General features: G+C 40.3%; 2 protein-coding genes across 11 annotated transcripts; both read left to right on the top strand.

The window, feature by feature from the left end:
- Window positions 1-1,742: 1,742 nt before the first annotated feature.
- tpm1 (tropomyosin 1 (alpha)) lies at window positions 1,743-15,806 on the top strand. Of its 7 annotated transcripts, none has more exons than XM_037768480.1 (10): window positions 1,745-1,995; window positions 2,476-2,601; window positions 7,806-7,939; window positions 8,274-8,391; window positions 9,529-9,599; window positions 10,439-10,514; window positions 10,716-10,778; window positions 10,906-10,975; window positions 11,565-11,643; window positions 12,590-12,825. In XM_037768480.1, exons 1-10 carry the CDS (start codon window positions 1,882-1,884, stop codon window positions 12,591-12,593), a joined length of 855 nt encoding a protein of 284 aa, XP_037624408.1. In that variant the 5' UTR covers window positions 1,745-1,881; the 3' UTR covers window positions 12,594-12,825. The 7 variants fall into 7 exon arrangements, with proteins under 7 accessions (XP_037624412.1, XP_037624408.1, XP_037624411.1 ...); XM_037768479.1 differs by lacking the exon at window positions 2,476-2,601 and adding an exon at window positions 2,794-2,919 and having other exon boundaries at window positions 1,748-1,995; XM_037768484.1 differs by lacking the exons at window positions 11,565-11,643; window positions 12,590-12,825 and adding an exon at window positions 15,100-15,806 and having other exon boundaries at window positions 1,743-1,995.
- A 1,632-nt stretch (window positions 15,807-17,438) lies between these two features.
- Window positions 17,439-23,381, top strand: lactb (lactamase, beta). Of its 4 annotated transcripts, none has more exons than XM_037768477.1 (7): window positions 17,439-17,943; window positions 18,974-19,204; window positions 19,304-19,370; window positions 21,470-21,660; window positions 21,749-22,061; window positions 22,159-22,324; window positions 22,495-23,381. In XM_037768477.1, exons 2-7 carry the CDS (start codon window positions 19,037-19,039, stop codon window positions 23,018-23,020), a joined length of 1,431 nt encoding a protein of 476 aa, XP_037624405.1. In that variant the 5' UTR covers window positions 17,439-17,943; window positions 18,974-19,036; the 3' UTR covers window positions 23,021-23,381. The 4 variants fall into 4 exon arrangements, with proteins under 4 accessions (XP_037624405.1, XP_037624406.1, XP_037624403.1 ...); XM_037768478.1 differs by having other exon boundaries at window positions 18,922-19,204; XM_037768475.1 differs by lacking the exon at window positions 17,439-17,943 and having other exon boundaries at window positions 18,789-19,204.
- The last annotated feature ends 1,560 nt before the right edge of the window (window positions 23,382-24,941 follow it).

Here is a 24,941-nt window from a genome sequence, read left to right as displayed (position 1 = left end):
ATCTAGAAACATTTACAATATGTTTAATACAGCGTGTTTAATATGTTAAATGTGTTGGAAGCACATGATGAACATCCATGCACACTATAAAACATTACATAAAGCAAATGAGTTAATAAAGCAAATCATTGCAGTATGTTGGAGTATTCAGAGCCATTTCTGTGCAGTAACAACCTCCAAGCTTTATACATTTATTGGGGTTATATCATTTTTACTCATATGCATACTGAGAAAAAGAAAAAGACCTTCTCCAGTAATATGATCCTAAACCCACATGTATTACCTCAGAGTGAGAGAAGAGCAGGCAGAAATGAGGCCTGATCTGTGACCAGTATTTTTCAATGCCAATCACAATTATACAAATGCCAGTCTATGAGAACAAGGGCTGGCATGCAATTATCAAAATATTTGTTTCTATCACTGAGCCTGTCAATCAAAGTCTAAAACAAGTCTGATGCCTGAATTTCCAGGACAATATCTTAAATTATAGTATAAAAAATGGTAAACCCTTTTGCTGATATTGGTCATATTTTACTACTGACAATCTGCCAGGCGTATAGCAACAATAATCTGTAAAACAGACCAAAGTCTGCAGCAGGACAGGGATTATTTTAGGGGACATATCCAATAGCATTGGACCTTGGACACTTGACACTGAGTCATGGATCCATTTTACAGACCAAGGCAGGTGCAGGAAAGAGAAGGCAATCCTAAAAATATCCTTGAGGAACCTCGTAACGACGAGAAGACACTTGGAGTGTCCTCAGTCACCGCAGTTTTGTGTTTTAGCATTTCATTAGCTCAGTGCATTTATACAGGGTTTTTAAAAATCTAAAAAAAGGGAATATTTGATCAAGTGATTAATTTATAATCCATGCATTGTAATAAAAGAATATAATAAAATATTTATAAAATAATAAAATGTTACTCATTCATACCCTCTGAGATTTAACGCTACTAATAAATATTCTGCATATAAACTGAAATATTCTTCTTTAGTACTTTATAAAGCAGTTAACATTTCTCAAATGTCAAGACAATTAGCAGCTGAGCTGCTGTAATTGAGGTATAAAGCCCATCCTGGCTGGCTGCTGCTGGACGCTGTGCTGTCAAATTACACATCATCAGTTTACAGGGGGGATATCCGATCCATTATCAGGTAAACACTTGCCCAGACTGTGAACAATGCCTCTAGGGCTTGATGGGCTTATCGAAAGCATCTCCTCTTAAACAGCAGCTACTAATACTCATCCCAGAGGAACTTCACACACAGACACCAGTGGTTGACAAAAGCTGATAAAACTGTCTGCCTGTGGTCCCACTCCCAACCTGTTACAAGGTAGAAATGAGACACAGATGAGAATACTGTCACTATTACATGAAAAGCAAACTCAGATTTCTGCTGGAAACAAAAGACACTCAATGAAGACACAAATACCACATGCTGCTTTTACATGTGTTGCCACAGTTGTAAAACAAACAAGTGTCATCCAGTAGGCTAAGCTCCATCTGCATCCTCTCCATGCATTAAATGGCTAAGGTAACTTTACTATAAGGACTTTACTTTCAGTGGGAGCTGCCTGCTTGTCCATCACACCCCCATATACAGGCGTATCAAAAGTCAAATGTTTGGGAGCAACGAATCGCAGAGCACAGCCTTAAAGAGCCCACACACGCCCCTCTCCAAAAAAGTATTGGATGTCCAAAGGAATCCAGTCAACCCCCCTTGATGGTACATATTTGACAGGGTACAGTCAGGCAGAGCCTGCACTCCAGCTTCGTGTTCAGTTAGGCAACAGACGCTCTCCTCGCTCTCCCATCCCTTCTTGGTTTTCATTTTGTTTCGTTTTTGTTGGAGCAGAACATCAATAAGCAGCAGCCATGGACGCCATCAAGAAGAAGATGCAGATGCTCAAGCTCGACAAGGAGAATGCCTTGGACAGAGCTGAGCAGGCTGAGGGAGACAAGAAGGCAGCGGAGGACAGAAGCAAACAGGTCGGCTGAGTTTTTTTTTTTTCTTCTTTTGTTGGAAAATCCCATAGAGAAAGAAAAAAGCAGGAATACAAGTAGCAGTGTAAAAGCTGCTAAATGGATCGCCTCCCTAAATGCGGATTAATTACTTTCATGGATAATCCCAAATAAGGATTAAATTAAGAATCCTTCTTGATGTTTTTTTTTTGGGATGTTATAAATCCTCCTCTCAACAGTTTTTGGTGATGTAAATATAGCCATGTTGATAATTTAGAAATGATATTGATAATAAATTGCATGTTTTATTTAATCATATTTCTGTTTAACTTCATGATGGTTTTTTTGGGGGGGGGATGTTATAAATCCTCCTCTCAACAGTTTTGGTGATGTAAATACAGTTTATAATTTAGAAAAAGTGAATTATATTGATAATAAATTGCATGTTTTATTTAATCATATTTCTGTTTAACTTCATTTTTTTTTTGTTTATATATGCATGTATAGTTAGAGGACGATATAAGAGAGTTGGAAAAGAAATTGCGTTTATCTGAAGACGAGAGAGATAAAGTGTTTGAGGAGCACCAAACTGCTGAGGAGAAGCTGCTAAGCGCTGAGGAGGTCGCCACCAAGGTATTATCTGATGTGCATGAGCATCTCCTAACTTCTCTCCTTTTTCTTTCCCCTGTCCTGTCCTCTCCTCTCCTGTCCTGTCCTGTCCTGTCTTCTCCTGTCCTATGTGTGTCTCTCTACTTGCTCTTGCGCTCCTGTGCGCGCTCACGCATCTCCTCGCTGATCACCCTCTGAAACTGACGCGCGCCTCAGCTTGAGGACGATTTGGTAGCTCTGCAGAAGAAGCTCAAGGGAACAGAGGATGAGTTGGACAAGTACTCCGAGGCTCTTAAAGACGCCCAGGAGAAACTTGAACTCGCTGAGAAGAAAGCTGCAGATGTAAGTAAAGGAAAGGGTTTCACAAAAGGCACCATTCCTGCTTCTTCACTCCTTCACTCTTTCTCATCACTGTGACTGTTATGAAGCGACAGTTCAGCACCAAAGAGACATACAAGTTTATCATTCAAACTTCAAAAAAGACCAATTATTGTTGAACTGTCGCTTCATGTTAAAGGATACCACATGCACAATCACCTACAAGTCTGCCCAAAGAATGTCAGATTAATTAGCTCATTTCTTTATTCTAAATCCAATCAATCCCTATAGGCTAACTCATAACATTAATACCCTATATTTTATAATCGCATTGTGTTTTTTAGGCCTAAGTGTGTTCAATCTTATGGGTCTTATAGGCTGAATAAGTCTTTTTTCAGAGCAACCAGTGGCGGCTGGTGGAAGTTTTCCTTGGTAGGGGTTGTGCCACATCCTATCAATTTCAGCAAACATCCTGGTATGATTTAATGCAAAAAAAAAGTGAAGGTATCAAAAACACATTACTACTTTGCAGTTAAATAATTAACAATTATTTTATTCCAACAGGAAGAATAAATAATGCTTTTAAAAAACACCACAGTATAAAATGTACTCAGTGGTGGAATGTAACTAAGTACTTAAATACAATCTTGAGGTACTTTACTTGAGTATTTCCATGTTCTGCTACTTTCTACTTCTACTCCACTACATCTCAGAGGGAAATATGAGACTTTTTTACTCCACTACATTTATCTGACAACTTTAGTTACTTTACAGATTCAGACAGGCAGTCACTGAGAGCAGCCTATAATGCGCACTCTTCCTCTTCCTAGGAGCGCGCCTAGATAAATATAGCCCACTGCTTTATATGGTCAAGATAGAGCTCACATCTGCAGGCTGTGCTCTCTCTGCTTACCACAAGGGGGGGGAAACACTGTTTCCCATCAAAAAATATCCCAGGAAGCTTACTAATTTAAAAATAAACAACATAATAGCTCATCTACATGAAAAAAAATCATCCTTTTAAAATATCTTCCCTTTTGGATAATGACAGGATGTTTAAATTTAGGTATTTTAAAAGGTCTTGAGAGAAAAAATAGGTCCTCATAAACTTTTTTTTTTTTTTGCTCACTACAAACAATCCCGTGAATGACCGAGTTTAGTGTGACTATCGGGCTCAAGTGCAGCAGACACTTCACACAGGAGTCAATCAGTGTGTAGTGTGGCTTGTAAGTAACCTCCAGGATATAACCTGTTGTAATAATCCTTTAATTGGATTCCCTTGGGGGGAGTTAGGCCTTATAGTGTGACTGCTTTATAGTCTAGTGAGTTTTAGCACGTCACACTTGATGTTGTATTACTTTATTCCCCATAGGCCTATATATATATATATATATATATACACTGTAAACAATTGCTGTTAATTTACAGCAGGATTTCAACAATATTAACCTGTTATTGCTAAAAACAGTGCTCTGTTCTTCACTCACATGTTGTTATGGTATGTATTCTGTGCTTGTAGCCAGCTATAGACAGACATTTTGGGAAAAGTGTTAACAAGTCTATTATAGCCTTTTTCCTAACAAGTGCCTTTAATTGTATTTAGTGTGACTATTCCTATGTCTGTAACCTGCTAAGTCTATTCATCTAGGCAAAAAATAATGTTTATTAAAATGTATGTAAAAAATACAACCTAAATAGTGCATTAAAAAAAATCAGTAAGATAATGTAAAAGAAAGGTGAAAAAAGCTATATAATGTATCTTTAAACAGTAAATTTACTGTAAAATACTGTGAAATTGATAAAAAAAAAAAAAACAGTTCAAACTGTATTTGTCATTAACAGTACAAAGCTGTAAATTTCAGCGACAGTATAATAATGTTAATTTTACAGTAACATAAAGGCAACCCTGCTGCCAGTTCTTTACTGTTATTTTACTGAGAAATTCTTAACAGTGTATATATATATATACTTCTTTTCTTAATAGTGAGGTTTAAAATATGTCTGTAGTGCTCAGCTACTACTTAGTGTTTTATGGCCTTGTTTTTTCCCCTCTTTCATATTCTTAGAAGATTTTTTCTTTGATATTTGCAAACTCTAGTCTGTAATTACTGTATTCAGTACTGAATGGCCCTGTATAGTCTGTAGAAGTAATTTACTGCCATGTGTATTGCTCACAGCTGACCAGCAGATGGCGCTGTTGCTCTGTTAGATCACTATACAGGCGTGATTATTATTACAGTCTGGGGTGTGTTCTTATATCATTAGAAAATACAATACATCTATTAAATTTCACATTTTATTATTTTATGGTACAATGCAGCAGAAATGCACATGGTAAAGCTTTGCGCAACCGTTTTAGAATATTTAATTTTTTTTTTGTAGGTGTATTTTGAAATGAGCATCTACTTCCTGGACAATGACTCTAGTGCGTCTCCAGAAAGCTCTGCGCACCGCTCAGCGTCTCTTCACGCAGCTTTCAGAGCAATCAAGGACGTCATCTCGCTCCTTGGCACATTTCTCTCGGAAATCGGTGCTGCAGCTCACAGTGTAGTCTTTTTATATATATATATATATATTTATATATATATATATATATAAATATATATATTGTAAACAATGGCCGGAGCGACGTCGCTAGAGGCAGTCAAACGAAAGATCAAATCGTTGCAAGATCAGGCGGACGTTGCTGAAGACAGAGCCGAGAGATTACAGAAGGAGTTGCTTGAGCAGAGGAAAACCAGGGAACAAGTAAGCATGTTTACCAGACAAGACAATTAGCTGCTTATCAAAAATTACACATCCTCCTCTTTCTGTGTGATGTGTTTTTCCTCTGAATTGATGGGCCACACAGTGAGGTAGCAGGATTTCTCTTCTTGATACACCCGCAGTGCTGCAAGCTGAGCTTTACATGGCTCCATGCAGAGCCAGCCACCACAGACAGAGTCTAGTCCTCTACTGAGGGTTGATTTAGCTGCTGCTGCTGCTCAAGGGTTATAATTGGTAACGTTAGGCCGCCGATGCACAAGTCAATTTAGAGATGAACAACCGTGCATCACTGTGTTGCCTCATACTGTGTTTCACTTCTTGCATCTCCTTTTGATGCACTTAACGGTCCCATTCAACCTGCTCTCTAGTAACTTCCGCTTCTTCTACTCTTGCAGGATGCAGGTTAAACATTTGAATAGATTATTCTCAGCAACCAGGAAGTTGCAACTAAACTGTGGCAACATTTAAGGTGCCAGTGATGCTCTTTGACTTGCCCATATAAGGACAATAGGTTGACACACAGCCACTAGAGAGTGTGAACAGTTATCTAGAGGGGGAATAAATCTTTCTGCAGGAGGGATTATAGCAGTCTGAGCCCATCTCAGGCTGGCAGTTTGTAAGAGTAAGCTTTGTTAATCAACCGTGCAACATGCAATTGAATGCATTGCTTCACTTTATAGGTTATTTGTAACTTCCTTGTTTTTTCACAACCCTCAGATGCACTTTGGTCCACCGCTGCACACATTGAGAAACAGTCACACTTGTGGTAGTTGTAGTGTGGGGTGGATTAATGCACTATAGGCTGCAGCCTAGGGGCAACATGTTTGCAAGGGCTAGATAATTTTACTTATTTAAATGTACTTCAGAGAAAAAAACAAATACATTTTGATCCTTATTGGCCCATAAGAAACATTTAAAAAAATATTAAGCAGCTGATTTGTCACTGCTACTGGACAGAATAGTGGCAATATGTAATTTAACCCTTATTTAACCAGGAGTAAAAAACTCATTGAGATTAAAAATCTCTTTTCCAAGAGTGTCCTGGCTGCCAAGATAGGCAGCAGCACAGTTACAAGGTTGCAGACATAAAACAAACATAACAATTGAAAACGAAGATAAAAAAACAAATTACAGAATCATAAGGTATCAAAAAAACATTCATCAACATTCAAAACATCTAGAGCCAGATGTGCCTGTTTCCATGTAAGAAAGAAAATATGATTGCGGAGCACAAAAAACTAAAAACACAATAGCTGAAAGGACACCGTGACCAAGATCTACTAAAGAAACTCCCTAAATTGCTAGATATTTCCAGGCTTAGCTTATTCGGCTGTCTCAACTCAATCCGCCACTGGTTGTAGCCTGTTTTCAGATCAATCAGTCTCATACCTGCTGAAAAGACATCATAAAGCAAAACAGGTTTGCTACCTGTATTCACGGCCTTTGCAAAAAAATACAAATTGAAAAGAAATGCAAAAATGAAATAAAATATTCAAGTTGTTTAAGTTTAGTTGACAAGAAAAATGTAAAGTTACAAACTAAAAATTAAATACAAAAATTAAATTAAATGCTTGATTACTTTAAGTTTTGTTGACAAGAAAAATGTAAAGTTACAAGTTTACAGGTTCGAATAATCATAGAAAAGGTCAAATTTTCTTCAAAGATACCAGATCATGTAACCAATTCATCAACATGTTGCAAATGTGACCAGTTCAATTACACTTAAATGTCTCCAAACTATCCAGGGAGTCTCCTCCGTGGTTGTATGTGCGCCATGTGAGCAGTCATTTACAGTTTAATTGTCTCCCTTTCACTTGAGCCTTGTTAATATTCTCTCAGGGGCCTAGTAGTAATGAAGCCGGGTATTCAACCTTCTGTCAGCTTGGGGACATTGTTATCATTATACATAGTCAGTGAGGAGCACAGGCAAAAGACTCCTGGGAGGTCTTATCCCAACATACAGAAACACTTTTGAACAGCAGTTCATCCACGTGGCATAAAACAAAAAACAAAAAATCCACCACCTATACTGTTAATTCTTTGGGCTGACGTGTATGTGTGCACTTGTGTGTAATTTCCACGTTGTTTGTTAAAGACGGCAACTTCCAGATTTTCTCCTGACGTGCTCCTCTTCTCTCCCAAAGGCTGAGTCAGATGTCGCCTCCCTTAACAGACGTATCCAGCTGGTTGAGGAGGAGTTGGATCGTGCTCAGGAGCGTCTTGCCACTGCCCTGACCAAGCTGGAGGAGGCTGAGAAGGCTGCTGATGAGAGCGAGAGGTGGGTTCTTATGAGCAGCGTTGACTCGGACCTCTGATCAGCTGCAGAGACCAGGTGGCAGGGCTGTGTTTCCATCCCTTTGTATGGGGTACAAGCAGAGCCTCTGTGCTGCAGAGCTGGATGTCAAACAGATAGTGCAGTCATTTCCTAACATCCCAACATGTTGTATTTTATCCCTCTTTCATGTCAGAAAACAATTCACTTTAGAAGGATATATTAAAGATTTACCAGCCAACACAGTAGTGTGCACTAGACATTGTGTGTCCTCAGAGAGACTTTCAGGTCTCAGTTCCTGATTTTCTAACACCCCTCGACTGTTTGTTCCCTCACACAGAGGCATGAAGGTCATTGAGAACAGGGCCATGAAGGACGAGGAGAAGATGGAGCTGCAGGAGATCCAGCTCAAAGAGGCCAAGCACATCGCTGAGGAGGCTGACCGCAAATATGAGGAGGCGAGTCTTTCAGCCGCTGGCAGCCACCCCGAAAGACTTCTACAACATCAAACACACAGCTGCTCATTTACTGCGATCAGTCATTCTGCGACAGACGTCTTACACTTATTGATAATAGGCGGATTCCCAAGATATTTGTTTGATAATATCTTAATCTGTTAATTCTTTGTAACTTTTCTACATTTTATGGTCCAATTAGGAAGCATTTTTTACCGAATTATGACAACACTTTTGAAGTTTCAATCCAACATCAGCATTCTAGCTGTACATTATCCCACTTATTACACGACTACTTACTGAAGAAATCAATATTTTGACACAAATACGGTCCGCCAGAGTCTGACATCTGAGCTGCGCCCATAGCAACGGTCTGTTATACAGAAATGACAGAACGCCGTCATTGACCAATCAGAATCGAGTATTCAACACGTATAATAAAAACTTCTAATAAATGGTTTATAACACACTATAATCTAGTTGTAAGCACATATGAAAATACATTAATGTATTATTCAACAACTATAACTCCCATGGGCACCCCTAAGTAGAGGCTGGTGTATAAACAGATGATGAATGACAGCATCGTAAAACAATAGTAATCAAACTAAGTACATTTTTTTAAGGACTCTACCCAAGTAAACATTTGAGGTACTTATGCTTTACTTGAGTATCTCCAGTTTGCACCACTTTATACTTCTACTCCACTACATACATATACAATTAGAGCTGAAACAAGTAGTTGATTGACAGAATCTTCCTGATAATACTGTACTATTACACTTTTATTTAAGTAACCTTTTCAATGCAGGAATATTACTTGTAATGGAATATTTTTTTTACAGAAACTAGAGTAAAGTACTTTTACTTAAGTAAAGGGTCGTAAGACAAAGTTATAATTGTTGGCAAATACTCTACATTAATAAACACAAAAAAGTTCTTATATCTGCTTACAACTACATTATAGTGTGTTACAAACCATTCGTTAAGTGTTTATATCATGCTTATAAATGCTAAATAAGGGGGGATAAAGTTACCAAGTGTAGTTAATTCATATTAGAGGGTGACACTTTCACATTAAGTCGTGTCACAGTTGAAGTCTTTGTTGTGTTGTAACACTTTGCTGTGCTGCACCTAAAGGTTGCCCGTAAGCTGGTCATCATTGAGAGTGACCTGGAGCGCACAGAGGAGCGCGCTGAGCTCTCAGAAGGGTAAGAAGTTTCACCTTTACATGCACTAAATTTGCACTTAACACTTTTGCACGTGCACCGCCATTTCAACAGTCGCAGCTTTGAAGCACTAATACACAAAGTATCCGACTTATATCCATTTGAACAGTGTGTGTGTGTGTGTCCTGTGTTCTCACTTACCGTATGTGCTGACTATTTGCATGCTCTCCATGGTTTGTTTAAATGGATTTGGCTTGCGCTCGTACGCCGCACCCACAAACAGACGGGTTCGGAGAGCGGATGATGAGCTAAGGGTTTTGGAGCAAAGCATGAAATCACTAAACTCCTCAGTCATACAGGTACTACAAACAAAAACTAACACACTTAAATGTTTTATTGAATGGCTCTTCCCATTTTCATTCATTCATGCTGCTGAATGAACCCTCTGCTTTGCTTGCTGTGCTTGTTCATTTCTTCTTTAATGCTCTTTTATTCTGGGTATATTAGACTCACTTTCAGGCCTCTAACATGGCAGAGACTGTGCAAGAATAACACCTCACATTTTAATAGAAGCATGACATTGTCGATGCGGAAATAACCAAATTATTGATTTCATTGTAACCAACTACTACTACGTTGTGTGATCACAAGTGTGCTGTTTTCACATTCCCGCTATGTTAAGGCACTTTAAAGTTACTTTGGGTTCCCTCCTCGTTTAATCCCTGTAGTTCTTATTTATCTTGTTTCCTCTCCCCCTTTTTCTTACTTTCCCTCTACCTGTTTTGTGTCCACCTCTGGTTCTGTCTGCCCTCGCTTCCCTCCTCTTCCTCCACCCCTTCCTCTTGTCCTTTGCAACTTTACCCCCTCGTCTAAAACACCAGCAAATGCTCTGAGCTTGAGGAAGAGTTGAAAACTGTGACCAACAACCTGAAGTCACTGGAGGCCCAGGCCGAGAAGGTAAGTCTGGCCGAGTGCATGCAGTCTCCCCCCGTTAGACTGGGTGGATGTGGAGCAGACAAAGAAGAAGACTTCAGTTGTTTTTTTAATAATCCATATCTGTATTAAGTGTATGAAAAGCGTTTGAATGCACTACTAGGACATTCAGAGTTTGACTCCGTGTCCACATGTTTGACACCTTGCATTGTTTTCCTCCCACAGTACTCACAGAAGGAGGACAAATACGAGGAGGAGATCAAGGTCCTCACCGACAAGCTGAAGGAGGTAAAGTTTCACGAGGCCTTATCTGGGCTTGCAGGCTGAGTCTGCAGGGTAATTTACACAAGTCACAGGTGCCGTATCAGAGTTTGCGTGTTGGACTAACTCATAAATCTGTCTCTGAAACACACAGGCTGAGACTCGTGCTGAGTTCGCTGAGAGATCAGTAGCCAAGCTTGAGAAGACCATTGATGACTTGGAAGGTATGTTTTTTTTGCCCCTCACCCCAGAATGCTACTCTGGTTATTTTGAAATGGTTATCAGTCGTGGTATTTGGGCTAAAAAAAAAAAAAAAGCTCTCTTTAGCCCATTATTTGCTTTGCTCTTGAACTTTATTTCTACTTCCCTCTTAATGCCATCACTTTTGTTGTGGTGACTCTGATCATTTCTCTATTAAGTGTAGTTGATTTGTTTTTGAGTTTCAAGGTAGGAAAGAATGGCTTTGAGGCTTATCAGAGATATCAGGCCTGAATGTTGACTTAGTGTTCAAGGAGTCATAGTGAGGGCTAAGAGTGATATATACAGTATATATGGTCCATTTCTTCATGACGTTGAGGCATTTCCCCTGACTTTTGTTGCACTTCCATTCTATCATTTTCTGGTGTAACTTTGTTTTCCTCTTTTTTTTTCCCTGTTTTCAATTTTTCTTTCTGTCACCTCTTCCTATCCTCCTCTCTCTCTCTCTCTCTCTTTTGTCAATGTTCTGGATACTTCACCCTTCACCTCCTTGCCATGTGCTCCTTCACCTTTGCCCCCTCCCTCCCTCCTCGTGCACCCCCGGCCCACCAATAGATGAGTTGTATGCCCAGAAACTGAAGTACAAGGCCATCAGCGAGGAGCTGGACCACGCCCTCAACGACATGACTTCCATGTAATTTTCAACTTGCCGCGCCTGCTTGTTCTGCCGTCACACACTCTCTTCCCCATGCACCTCTGTTCCCTGTACACCAGCTACCTCGCCTTCGTTTTCTCCCTTATATTTCCTTCTAGTACATCCAACCTCTGTATCTTTCCCTATACACTTAAAATGGTCATGCAGCTATGTTTTTATAGAGTCTTAAAGTCTTAAAAACAGACATTGTGCTATTCCGTGTCTGTGTAATTGCAATAATTACAACTCACTCGGAGCGGTTTCCCCCTTCACTCTTCTTCATCGGCGTGGTCATGATGATACTGAATGCCCTTTGTATCATTGGTGTTTGAGAATACTGTAAACTGGACTAAAGTTATGCATTGTTGATTTTGTCAGTCTATACATTTTTATAGCTTTATAGAAATTTCTAAATATTTTCACATGATATCTTGACATCAATGCATGCAAGTTGTCTATTGAAATGTTGTTAACTGTATTACAAAAGCATTTCAATGAATCTGATTCTAACTCAAGGTTATGAGTGTTTCCTCTTCTACTAACACGGTCTACTTCTGTCCAGAAGAGAGGCCCTCCCGCGTGTTTGTGAGATCCCCCCTTTGTTCTGTCGTTGAACCAGTTTAAGGTTAACTGTCGCAGTTTAGCATCACTGTTGTTGCTAAATTAGAGCTGTCCCTCAACTTCCGTTCTGTGGGAGATTGACATAGCGCACCACATGGGTCCGGTCGTATTTTAGCAGAGAGGTCTCGATGTAATCATTGGGAGGAGTTGGTCCTACCTCCAGTTTGTGTTTGCCAGTGTGTGCTACCTCCCAATGCACTGCCGTGGTGCATTGTGGTTTTGTGCCGTGACTCCTGTGGTTCTGGTGTATTGTGGTGCGCATCTCAAATTCCCGTAGGTCCCATGCCGACCCCCTGGTTCACTGTACTTCTTCTCTCCCACACAGATAAATATTTCACACCTCATCAAAGACGCCTCCTGCCGACTGAGCGGCATCTGTCCGCTCTCTCCAGCCATCTCTCAGTTTCCCCATCCCTCTCTGTCTTTGCTTTCCTTTCTTCCTCATGTTTTCATCCTCACGTCAAAGTCGATCGCATCCCATCACTTGTACAGAATCCTAGACTCTTTCTGCATTGTGTAAAAAATAAACGTCCTTCCTTCTATGTAAGCTGTATCTCTTTACTCTGTCCTTTTTTTTCTTCTTCTCCTTTTTCATTTATTTATTTTCAAGTGGCTCAAATAAAACCAGGAAGCCTTGATTTTAAGTTCTGTTTTTCATGTTGTTTCTGCATCTCAACAAAACCGTCAGTTGAGCTTTACCCTGCTTTCCTTGGTTCTTTTTATTTTCTCCTCTTCAAATATTGTTCTGTGAAGCTGAGATATGAGCACCGAAACTAGAACAACTACAGGTGCTTGACCCGAAAGCTAAGCCTAGTTGTCTTCTCTCTTAATTCGAGCGTGATGGATGCAAGCCCTTTTCAACATTTAGTACTGTGACAGGAGGAGCTGACTGGGAAGATTTGAGAATTGTAGGGAATTAGTGTTGCATTGTTATCAGGAAGGTTGTGGTGAAGTAGAGTAAAGGGTAGAAGTGCAGAACAGTATGTAAGATTTGTTGAGCTAATCTGGTTGGTGGAAAAATTGCTATCAGTGATTATGAGACATGGGCTTTGTATGATACACAGTATCCTGTCATATATTTGAATAAATATACAATCACACATTCTGAGTCTTTTTATTAAACTCGTTCCCATAACTTCAGACATAAAAAGATAAGCAGAAGTGAGCAATTCACTGGTGTTGTGTGTTTCGAGACGTCATAATTCAAATGAGACTAAATGAGAGTAATAGTTGAGTCACATCCTTAAAATGTCATAAAGGCAACAAAGTGGTTGATTCTCAGTAGCAGTTTATCCAGTTCTGATGTTGATCAGCCGTATGTACAGTAAGATGCACTTGATAGAGAATGGTATAACCAGCATTGCAGATATAGTTTAGTATTCATTTCGTTTTTTCTATTTTGTTCCCACACTATCCAGTTTAAAGATTTTATTTTAGGCTGCCATTTGAGCCTTTAACCTCTCTGGGTTACATCTGCTCTTCCTCTATTTTCACTCTACATGCTGTCCTGCCTTACTTTACCTGCTAAACATGAAAATCTAAAGAATGGATTGCCATAAACCGCCTCTCAAAAACAAGAAAATCAAACACAAAGTTTGATAATGTTATTTTGAGCCGTTCTCATTCCCAGGGCGTCAAAAACCAATGCTTTGTCACGGCCGTCGGAGTTTGATACCTGAGCGTCCCTTTAGCGCCGGTATGAGACGCACCGGGCTTTCTACTAACTTCAATGTAAACCCATCCGCGTCAATATTAAACGCTTAGAGAAAGTGCTGTGGTGACGTAGTTTAAAGAGCGAAAGAGACCCACCATGTGGGCGGGAGGGGAGGTGGATGGGTCCAACAAACACAGGGCTTCCATCCAGGACGCCGCTGTTGGCGTCCTGTGTGTCATGTTACAATCAGCTGTTCATTCGTGTCCTGTGTTCACAACGTTCAGTGTCATTTTCCCTCTACGGACATAGTAGTTTTAAGCCCAACCATGTTGCTTTTTTCCTTAACCTAACTATAGTGGTTTTATATGGTTTTATAACCTAAGCACATTTTTGTTTAATTCACAAAGCATGTGTTTATTGCGACCAAAAATTGACGCCGAGGGGTCTGACAAAGCGTTAGTATATGACGAGTTGGGATGAAAAGGTGATGGTTATTTAAGGACTATTCAGATACTGGCAGTGTGTTTTATAAAGATTAAAAAAGCCTCTGGTGATCTGTTCTAAAGGAGGTAAGTGTCAACGGGCATCTTCTGTTTTCCTATTTTCCTCTGACTTCCTGTCCCTCTCTCTTTTTTTCTACTTGCTTTCTGACTGCAAAGATCGCCTCCACCATCAACTGCAGAAAAGCCGCCTTCTCACTAATGAACTACGCGTGGCCTTGAATGAGGACTAAATTGCGTGAATGTGTTATGTGTTTGTTGCGTTTTCGTGTTTATGACAATCCGATCCAGAGCGAGATCCAAAGCTCTTCCGTTTGCATCGTCCACGTGCGATGCCTGCACTGCTTGAAATCTGTGTTGCTGTTTGTTGATTATAGTGAAAATCAGGGATTAACTCAAATATATCATTTATAGTCTTGCAACCTATAATATTATACAATAACCATTTTTTTATGGATTGTTGTTGTTTTTATGTGCATTAATAAGAACTTTGTTGTAACCTGTTTGCATGGTGGTTTGCACATCATAAAGTGTGTTTCTCTCGTTTTACTGTGAAGTTCAAAGCATTTAATAACTGACCTGAGTGATGTAGCCAGCTTGATTATTAACGCAAGCTAACCAGCTGACTCACTTTTGCTCGCTTGTGTGAAATTAAAACTTCTCCATTTGATGTTCTAACAGAGAAACTGTCACAAGCTAAAGAAGAGAACCTCGATATGCACCAGATGCTGGACCAGACTCTAATGGAACTGAATAATTTGTGAAAGCACGGTCTGACCCCCCACACGCACTGTGGTTTTGGCTTTTTGTACTTGCACCATGCTTACCCTAAACCCCTCGTCTCGTACCCCGCCCACGGTGGAGATGAACCAGCCAGATGCTATTCCTATTGCACCGTCCTGCCTTCAGCCGATCTCGACCAAGGGGCAAAGCTGAGGGGAAGTAAAGCTTAACCATTCCCTTTGATGAAGCCTCAACTGAGAAACAAGAGTGTTTTTTTTCTCAAGCCAGTTCTTAATCTTGTAATGGTGCCTGCCTTTTGCAATCCTTGAGATAGATTTTTTTCTTTTCTTATTTTGACAAGTCATCTGGTGAAATGACATTTGCAAGATTGTTTTCCACATCTGATCTGGTACGTTCCATTCCACCTTGATTATGCACATACCAAAGGACAAAGTGGAGAAATTTTGCACCTAGTTAAACCTTAACATTATGCACATTTTGGATTCTGTAAGACAAACTATGTTTAAAAAGATACATGCCCTCCTCCAAGAAACTTTCCTCACAAGTGTAAGTATACATTGGCTATGCCTGTCAGCGTGTATACTGGTGCTACTGGATTGTTAAGCAACGGCCGAATATTCGTAGTCTTTAAAACCACGGTTCAACATTTTTTCATCTTGTCTCTAAAGTATGATTTCAGTCATCTGGTTGTGCATTGTTTTAGCATAGTGTTAATGTAGATGTCTCAAGTGTTTATCATATCTGAAATGTACAAATTATGAAAATAAATAAAAGCACGTTTTGAAAGTTTTCTGACTTTGTTTGTGATGCATACACAGCCTTTTTGTCCATCGTAGATTTGACCTAAATTAATTAGATTTTGGGGTGATTGAATAAAAACTGATTCCAAGGAAAGTCTTCCCCACAAAGGTGTAGAACGTGTTACATCTTGGAGTGGAGATCTGTTCATTTATTGCATTGCGCCTGGCTCTTTTAGTTTTTTTGCTTGACACTCAATTTGACTTCCAGCTGGGTGAAAAACATTGTCATGTGTTTCTTTGGTTCACTGGAGCTCATATCAGGTCAGCTTCATAATAATTAAACCATGTAGCACTGGTGGAAAGCTTTTAAATGTATTTAGTCAAATGAAAGTAGCAGCACCATGAGAAAAATAAAAGATAGAGGTCTTGTATATGTTTAGGGCCTACAGTATGTATCAAGGTAAAAGCCTGCTTCTGAATTAAAATGCTTTTCATTTGTGTAGAATCATTGTTGCATTAAAATTTAAGAAGTGTTGGTGTAATTTATCAGTGTTGGGTAGATAATTGAAACTCCAATATTTACAATAATTTATGACTTTATTGTGGCCTATGCTATTTTATTTTACTCAGTAGCCCTCAGTGGAGTTAACGCAGGTGTTCCCTCTGACATGTTACGGAGTTTAAAAACCTGCAAAATTAAACAGACTACTATAGTATTATAAGGTATAAAGGGACAGAGCATAAGGACCTCAACGAGAAAAGGGCAAATAAGGCAAAGCCCCATCTGCTGGCAGCAGAAAATAAGTTTCAATGTTAGCCAATTGATATAATTCTGGATTAATGCCGGACTTATTATACAATTTAAGGTCGGTGGCTGGATATGACATTTTTTAAATGGTGTTTTAAATGCCCTTGGCAAAAGAGGTCACTATGTGGGGATAGCCCATAGTGCAAGGGTCAGCAACCTTTACTATCAAGAGCCATTTTAGGCAAAAGAAAATCTGTCTGGAGCGCAAAACATTTGAGCATTGTGATGAAGGTAACACAGTTTATAGTCTAAGTATATAAATCTAATGCAGTGAGGGCCAAAGAGCAAATGTACTACGGAGTATTAGGGTCACATTGAGGGAAAAAACATCTGAGATTTACAGAATAAAGTCATAACTTTACGAGAAAAAAGAAAATAACACGTAAAATTACTACTATATATATATATATATATATATATATACTAATATTATGACTTTATTCTCTAATACTACAACTTTGTTTCTCGTAATATTATGACTTTATTCCCGAAATCTCAGATTTATTTTTTTTCCTCAATGTGGCCCTAATACTCTGTCGTACCATAGACCTATAACAATGATAAATAAAAATGAAAATATTAACAAAAAAACAGTTATTCATTTCCACTATTTTTTTTTTTTTTTAAAGACCCACAGGGAGCCACTGGAGAGGGGCTAAAGAGCCACATGTGGCTCCGGAGCTGCAGGTTGCAGACTCCTGCTCTAGACAGTCTATTAACCCTTTACGCTGTCAAGTGGCCGGTGAGTGGGAACACAGTGCGCATGCGCAAAGAAGGATGTTTCATGTCTGATGCCGGGTGGAGCTGATTGGGCTGATTCTGGCTGATTGGCTCGTAACGTTAGTTGGCAGAAGTTAGTATGTCTTCAAAGAAGATAACATTACTAATTACAGTCATCATGAAAGATATGAGAATTATCTTTGACAGCACAAATGTTGAAAGTTTGCCTTTTGAAGAAAAACTTCAGATAAAGTGCTCACTAGCCTATTGTGGTATATTGTTATATAAACCAAACCTCTGGTAAAAAAAATAATGAATTTAACCATTTTGCTTCCGACGTGGCCTTCTGGATCTCAAGCATCTTCCTGAGAGGATTAACCAAACATGAGAGCAGCCGGACAACGTGGTAAGATTGGACTTGCTTGGCAGAGCAGAAACAGTTATCCCACTTTGACAGCCTGCATACAAACAAACGGGGGATTGAGCAACTGTTAACGGCAAAGGAGACTGCAGGTATGTACCCAGTCAGTCCAACTACATCCACTACTTGTGTATGCATCAAAGAACGTATATTGCCGAGAAGTGAAACTCAATTGTTTGTTCCAGCGCCCAGCAGCAAAGAAACACTGAAAGCGACTACCTAAAACTACTTAAAAAGTGTCCTACAAAAGCAAAACACAATTATTTCTATCGTACTGTCATATTCTACCGAAAGGGCCTGTGTTGAACAATAAAATATTATGAGTATAATAAGCGGTTTCAGTCCATAATGGCGGCAGCGGCTGTTGTCAAAAAAACACCAGAGTTTCTCGTCTCTTTGTTTTTATACTCTTTGGTGTGTATTATGGTTTGGGATAAATTAGGAGAATTAGAATTTATATATATATATATATATATACCCCAGTGTTTTTGTTGCCTCTTCCAACACTGTATATTATTCATTTATTTTTTTGTTATGTTGTGTAGTCTTAAATTGTGCAAAATAAATAAACAATAAATAAACAAACAATGAAGACAAAGTGCAATTATAAGCGGTTTTAAGGACACTGACACAGGTGAACACGAGAAATGTACTCTGAGAATGTTTTAATATATTCTGTATAATTAAAATAATTAATGATTGTCCATAAAGTCCAAAGTGTTTATTAAAGTAGAATTTAGGAAATTCTCTCTTTTTTTTTTTAATCCTGTTTCATGTATACATACAGATATTTTCACACTTCTATGTCTAAAAATAACTGCAGACTTACTTTACAATGTTTAAATAGTGTGTAGATCCAGGTCTCCAGGTCTGGGATGAATCATCCTCTCTTGCTCTATTATGTGAGTCTGAATCGTGGTTTGACTCTTCTGGTCTGGCTCGACCATGCAAAAACAGGAAGTAGTTAACCAGAGCTCATCAACAATAACAGCGGACAGTATATCTCATGAAGCATCATATGTAGCAATGTCGCGACTGTTTTTGCCAAATCGTTTTTGTGCCAAATGCAGCCTCCTAACAGCGCGACGGTCTGCAGACAAACTGAGTGTTTTAATTCAACAGCAGAGACGACATTATGTCGGAGGAGCAAACACAGCGTTTTATAAAGACTGGTCAAAGTCCAGCATGTGGATCTGTGGGGTCGGCGTGGGGGTTGCTGTAGCTGTCGGACTGAAACACCGAGCTGACACTAACTGTGATGATAAAGTGAGAGAAGCACGGAGGACTGATCGATACAGAGATGCAATACAAGTTAGCAGAGACCTCGTGCAGCGGATACAGGTGAGCATTGAGGTATGCATGAATACTCTGACCTCTAACCACTCTGCTTATCTTCTATCTGTCTGTATCCTCAGTGGCACCAGTTGAGTGTGTTTTGTTGTTGTCCCTCAGGCTGAGGTCGGGGCTCCAGGAGTGGTGGTAGGGGTCTCTGTGGATGGAGCTCAAGTCTGGAGTGAAGGTTGGTGCCTGTAAAAGTCCACTTTAAAGGCATTTATTAACAATTACAATACAAATGTAGCTAGTCTTGTTTCTACCCAGCATGATTTTGTATTAAAGGGACTGTTTGTAAGAATCAGAAATGCTTGTTAAAGTGGCAGTAGGCAACAATATTTTGGCATAATTTGGCAAAAATTCCATAATAACCTTTCAGCATATTGTAATTCAAGTGATCTGAGAGAAAACTACACCTCTGCACCTCCTCATGGCTCTGTTTACAGGCTTTAGAAAATCTTGCCCGTGACGGCAGACTTTGACCAATCACAGGGCATTTCAGAGAGAGCGTTCCTATTGGCTGTTCCACAAAAGGAGATGCGCGTTCACGTCTGGTCTCTGCAGATAGTGAAAGCCTCGGTCAATGGCGGAACAACCTACTGGAAAGCTTGCTATTCCAGCATTGGCAGCAACTGCCTACACCTCAAAACAACCCAAAAAAAGAAAGACAGACTTTCAAAAAGACAGTCCAAACTGTTGATGTCGTTAGAAGGTAATGTGTAGCTCGCTGCGGTAGCCTCCTCAGATGTAGCGAGCACGTATGAAGCGCGTGCATATGCCCGTTCTCGTGTGGGGGGAGGGGCTTCGGACAGAGAGGGGAGAGAGGAGAGAGAGGAGAGAGAGGAGAGAGCAGCTCGAGGGGATGCAGGATTTTGCGTTTTCCGGATTTCTACGCACTGCAGCTTTAACAGCAACACCTGTGGCTGTTAAAGGGACTATTTGTAACTTTGTACGCGCATAAATGTAGCGGGTCGTCACACATGCGCGCTCCCATATGCGCGTTCGCGTGTAGCCGCTGTACACTCCTCCTCTGCCTGCTCGCCTTCACTCAGACAGCTCAGCTCGCTCCACCTCTAGACGTGAACGCGCGCTCACTCCACACTGCAGAAGAGTTAGTTTAGCTCTGAGAATATCTAGTGAATGTACAGGGGGTGTTTGTGCAGAAATAACTGCTTCAGCTCCTCCAGACCAACAGAGGTTTTCCGTGTCTTGTGAAGTGACAGAGCTCTACAGAGATTTACGTTGTCTTCTCGTTACCGACCGGGTGCCGGTGTCTCCTCTGCTCTCTCCGGCTGCGGGCGGAGAGAGCAGAGGAGACTCGCTGCAGAGCCCCGCTGCATCAGCCTGCACTTAGGCAGGAAAAGCCAACACTAGGATCAGATCTAAATCATGTTCATGGAGAGACCTTCGTCTGGTCAGCTAACATTACTGCCAAGCAGCTGAAATATAGAGTGATGTTGTGGTTTTAGCTGACGTGTGTCGCCTCACTGTTTTGAGCGATGCTCGTTCAGATATATTTAGAGCGAGCAAGCGCGAGCCCGGCGCTGACTTTCGTTGATTTCACGGCCACAGGTGTCACTGTTAAGAAGCATTTCTGAAAGTTACAAATAGTCCCTTTAAATCAATGAAAGTCAGCGTCGAGCTCGCGCTTGTGCTCGCTCTAAATAGACATGAACGAGCACGTCAGCTAAAACCACAATATCACTATATTTCACCTGCTTGGCAGTAATGTTAGATGACCAGACGGAGGTCTCTCCATGAATCACTGCTGATCCTAGTGTTGGTTTTTCCTGCTTCCGCCTCCCGACCGATGCTTCACAAGACACGGAAAACCTCTGTTGGTCTGGAGGAGCTGCAGCAGTTATTTCTGCACACACGTCCACTGTACATTCACTAGGTATTCTCAGAGGCAAGCAGGCAGAGGAGCAGAGACTCCGGCCCTGGAGACCAAAGCTACGGTCTCCTCCGTGTCCTCCGACCGCGGCCAACAGTGTTTTGCAAGACGGGCTTCACTAGATATAACTTTTAGGAACAAGTAAAATATAAGAGATGAATAAATTGCTGTATTAACAAGTCGCTTTTAAGCTTTAGCTCTGTTTTCCTTAGAACACAAGTGGCCCACTTCTTGTTTGTGCCATGTCTCAAGCCAGTAAAATAATCTCCTTTTACTGAAATGTCTCAAAAATAAAGTGATAGTAGGTTTTCGCAGTAAATGATTTTGAAAATGCAACACATAATAACATTGACATTCTTATATGATGCATTTAAATTCTTCATGTAATTCAGGGATCGGTTATGCTGATTTGGAGAATCGTGTGCCATGCAGCCCAGCAACAGTGATGCGAATCGCCAGCATCAGTAAGCCCCTTACATCTGCAGCTGCTGCACGACTGTGTGAGGAGGGGAAACTAGAACTTGATGTCCCTGTCCAGAAATATGTCCCAGAATTTCCCCAGAAACAATTTGATGGACAGGATGTAAGTTACTTGAACAGAATGTAACCGTTTTCTTATTATCAGTAATAATGTCATGCTGTTGAGCTCACATGCACATCATTTATTTCAGGTCACAATAACCCCTCGTATGCTTCTGTCCCACCTGAGCGGTATACGGCATTATGAGAAGGATGCAAAGAAAGTGAAGGAGGACAAGGAGAAAGCTAAGCGTCTCTTAAAGCCAGAAAAGAAAGAGGATGTAAAGAGCTCGTCTGAAAACAAAGATAAACCTGCAACAGAACAGAACGCCAAAGACAAAGAAGCCACTCAGACTCAGAAGAAAAAAGAGTTTGAGCACGAGGAGTACTACTTAAAGGACAATTTTGAAAGTGTCATTCAGGCGTTGGACCTCTTTAAGGATGACCCACTCATTTTCAAACCTGGTAAAGCACATATCTGCTCGCTAAACCATTCAAATATGATACAATGTCTTGATGAGTGAGATTGATTTTTGTGTTTTTTTGTTTTTACTATGTGCAGACACCACTTTTCTGTACTCCACCCTCGCCTTTACCCTGCTGAGTGCTGCTGTGGAGCGAGCTGCTGGACAGCGCTTCCTGGATGTCATGACCAACATGTTCCATGAGCTGGGAATGCTTAATACTGTGCCCGATGAGAACGACCCGATTATTTACCGCCGCTCCAGGTAATCTATAATGACATCAGTGTCACGTTATGTCCAAAGTACTAAGTCACAATGAGAGATGAATCAGTGACATCAGAGTAGAACTTTGTCGAGATCTGTTATTTCTTTGAGGTTGTTTTTATGATAAAAATCTAATAGAGGCCAAATCAATCTTTGATGCTCCTCCACAGATTTTACCATCTCAACAAGAGAGGACGTGTTGTGAACTGCCCATACGTAGACAACTCCTACAAGTGGGCAGGAGGCGGCTTCCTCTCCACCGTGGGTGACCTGCTGCTGTTCGGTAACGCTCTGCTCTACAGCTACCAGGTGGCCCACCTGAAGGACACTGAGGGCTTGCTCCCTGGCTTCCTCAAACCCCAAACTGCCATAGATCTGTGGGCACCAGTTAACAGGACAGAGGCTAGCTGGGATAAGGATGGACTGTATGCCCAAGCCTGGCTGGTAGTGGAGAAACTACAGAAGTATGGCCAGTGCAGGAAGCGCAGACACTACGTGTCGCACACAGGAGGCGCTGTGGGGGCTAGCAGTGTCCTCCTGGTGTTACCCAGTGAGGAGATAGACGAGTGCCAAAGACAGACCCCTCTCCTCCCACAGGGAGTGGTGGTCACCATCATCACTAACATGCAGTCAGTGGGACTCAACAGCACAGCACTGAAAATTGCACATGAGTTTGACAAAGCCAGAAGCATGTAAGAGTAAGTTGTTTACAGAAAAGTGTGAGTTTATATTTTACTGAGAAGTATTCCAGATTAACCTTCTTTGACATTTTTATAATGCTTTTAAATGAGTCCATAGGAAATTAAATAAATCTTAAACATGTATTTTTTCTATACCATTTTAATTAAAGTAAACTCTACTTACTTTCCACTACAAGACTTGGCCACTAGGTGGAAGCAACTACATCTCTAAAACTAAAAGAAGCCACTGACTTGTGGTATCTGTTTGTTGGCTTAATACAGAAGTTCATACATCTCTACCTTTTTAAAAGCTAACACAACAACATTTTAATATATGTAATATGCATTATTGTGCATTTGAGAGAAATAAAAACATGTCATACTGTATGGAAAGAGGTCTGGTACATCTCCATAGTCTCCACATGACATGTAGTGACTTTTAAGGCCTACCCTGAACAGATATTTCCTCATTGCAACATGAAATGCTTTCGGGAAAACCCCCATGTGTGTCGAAATAATACTGTAGCTCCGTCAATTATCAATATGATGACATTTTCACAATGTACTCACTGCTTAGCCAACTTTCAGCCACGAGTACAATCCTGACTTTGTCTTTTGAATTCAACAAACAAGAACAGATTTTAATGCCCGAGTGTGCTGCAGAGCTAGTTCATCAATGGTGACAAGACTTTTAAAGAAATGACTAATCTGTCAGCAGTCCAAATTTAGTTTTTTTCTTCCACCGTTAGCAACTGTTGGAGAATACTGGAAGCCCATCAAAAAGAAAAGACTAACAAACTATTGGCAATGCAGTCCAACAAGTTTTAATTATCTCCTAACCTCGCTGAGCAGAAGCAGATTTGATGCCATTTTCATTATAAGCCTTCTGGGAGCTCCTGTGCCCCTGTTTTTAGATTTAAGGGGACTGATGAATAGCTTGGGATACGCTAATTATACAGACTCTCACACAGACACACACAAGTGTGTCACTAAATTTGCTACTTGTGTGTGTCCCTGCATGTCCAGCCATGTGAGATTCTATTTGAGTTATAAAACTGCTGCGTAAAGACATTTTTGAAAAGCGAGGTCACCCTGACCAGTTCTGGCTGCTTCAAGGGGCAATTATGGTTTAGGGTTACGATTAAATTTAGGATTAGGTTAAGAATAGGCTAAAGGTTGAGGTTAGGAATGAAGTGCTGATGGTTAGGTCTAAAGGATGACTATCAGGATCCTCTAAAGTATACAAATGCAACTGTGTGTGTATGTGTTTAGTCTCCCACCAGAAATCACACAGTCAAGTCATTCAGTAGGGATCATTGCATATATTTACAGAAAATATTAACTAATAGCATACTGAGCATATTTAGTAATTGATACAAGGGGTTATTTCATAATTCCATATTTCAAGTTCAATATTTAGAATATAACTTCACAAAATATTTTTACATCATCCAAATATGCTTTGTAAATACATTTCAGGCAAAGCACATAGATTGAAATGTGATTTAACACGAGTAACACCAGTGCCAACTTCATAGCTGTGTTAAAAAGGCCACTGTGCAAGGTGTGATTCAATTCCCACCCACTCACACTTGTTTCACACCCTGTTTGTGTGCGTGCGTGTGTGTGTGTGTGTGTAAATGAATTACACCTTCATAGCAAACCGCGTGGACTCCAGAAATCTCATGAGACGATTAATCAGCTCTTGACTGAAACTTGATTGAAAGTTAAAGCTGCAGTTGGGAACTTTGACAAATATGATTAAAAAGTTATTTATATAAAACTGTCACTATATCCTGACAGTAGTGCATGAGACAGACGGAACAAAATCATGTTCGTCTGTGTCCTCATGTGCCCTTAGTGCCAGTTTCTACCGCGCCCAAATAAAATCAACCAATCAGAGCCGAGCTGTCTCTGGGTAGCTGTCAATCACTGCT

Source organism: Sebastes umbrosus, chromosome 4, assembly GCF_015220745.1.
Source record: "Sebastes umbrosus isolate fSebUmb1 chromosome 4, fSebUmb1.pri, whole genome shotgun sequence".
NCBI classification, from domain to species: Eukaryota; Metazoa; Chordata; class Actinopteri; order Perciformes; family Sebastidae; genus Sebastes; species Sebastes umbrosus.
This window is presented reverse-complemented; position numbering and strand designations above follow the sequence as displayed.